Source organism: Camelina sativa, unplaced genomic scaffold (assembly GCF_000633955.1).
Source record: "Camelina sativa cultivar DH55 unplaced genomic scaffold, Cs unpScaffold08321, whole genome shotgun sequence".
Classification (NCBI taxonomy): domain Eukaryota; kingdom Viridiplantae; phylum Streptophyta; class Magnoliopsida; order Brassicales; family Brassicaceae; genus Camelina; species Camelina sativa.
Genome location: NW_010929387.1, coordinates 1 through 437, shown reverse-complemented (window position 1 = coordinate 437; position 437 = coordinate 1). Strand labels below are relative to the sequence as shown.

General features: G+C 35.7%; 1 protein-coding gene across 1 annotated transcript; it reads right to left on the bottom strand.

Moving 5' to 3' along the window:
* Window positions 1–6: 6 nt before the first annotated feature.
* On the bottom strand, window positions 7–422 carry LOC104775065 (callose synthase 3-like; the record flags this gene model as incomplete). The annotated part of the gene is made up of 2 exons (XM_010499363.1): window positions 266–422; window positions 7–130 (listed from the first exon to the last, which is right to left on the bottom strand). Coding segments are annotated over exons 1-2 (267 nt in total), but the record flags the coding sequence as incomplete, so codon positions are not given.
* Between the last annotated feature and the right edge of the window lie 15 nt (window positions 423–437).

The window sequence follows — 437 nt, the reverse complement described above, 5'->3', positions numbered from 1 at the left end:
ATTTACCAGATATTTTATCAGCTTGACAAAGTGATCATAGAGGCTAGGAAGAGCACTCATCTTGTATTCTTGAATCAAATCCCCAGTATCCATATGTTTGTCAACCTCTTTAAATATGATCTCTATCACCCTGAATACCAAAGATATAAGTTGGCCATAATATAGTATATGTTGCAAACTTGCAATTATCAAAATCAGAAATAGATATGTAAAAACAAAAGCAAGTACTCAGACGCTATGGTTCCAATAACTTAACGAAACTTACTCTTTTTCACGGTTTCCCTGAACCACATATTTTATGATATTCTTGAATGAAGCATAGCACTCACGGACAGCACATTTCATGTAAGTGTCACTCTCAATCCTCTTCTTGAGCTCTCTGTCCTTCCCATTACTGTCTTTTGCCATATCCAATGCTATTGGTATCTACAGCCAAA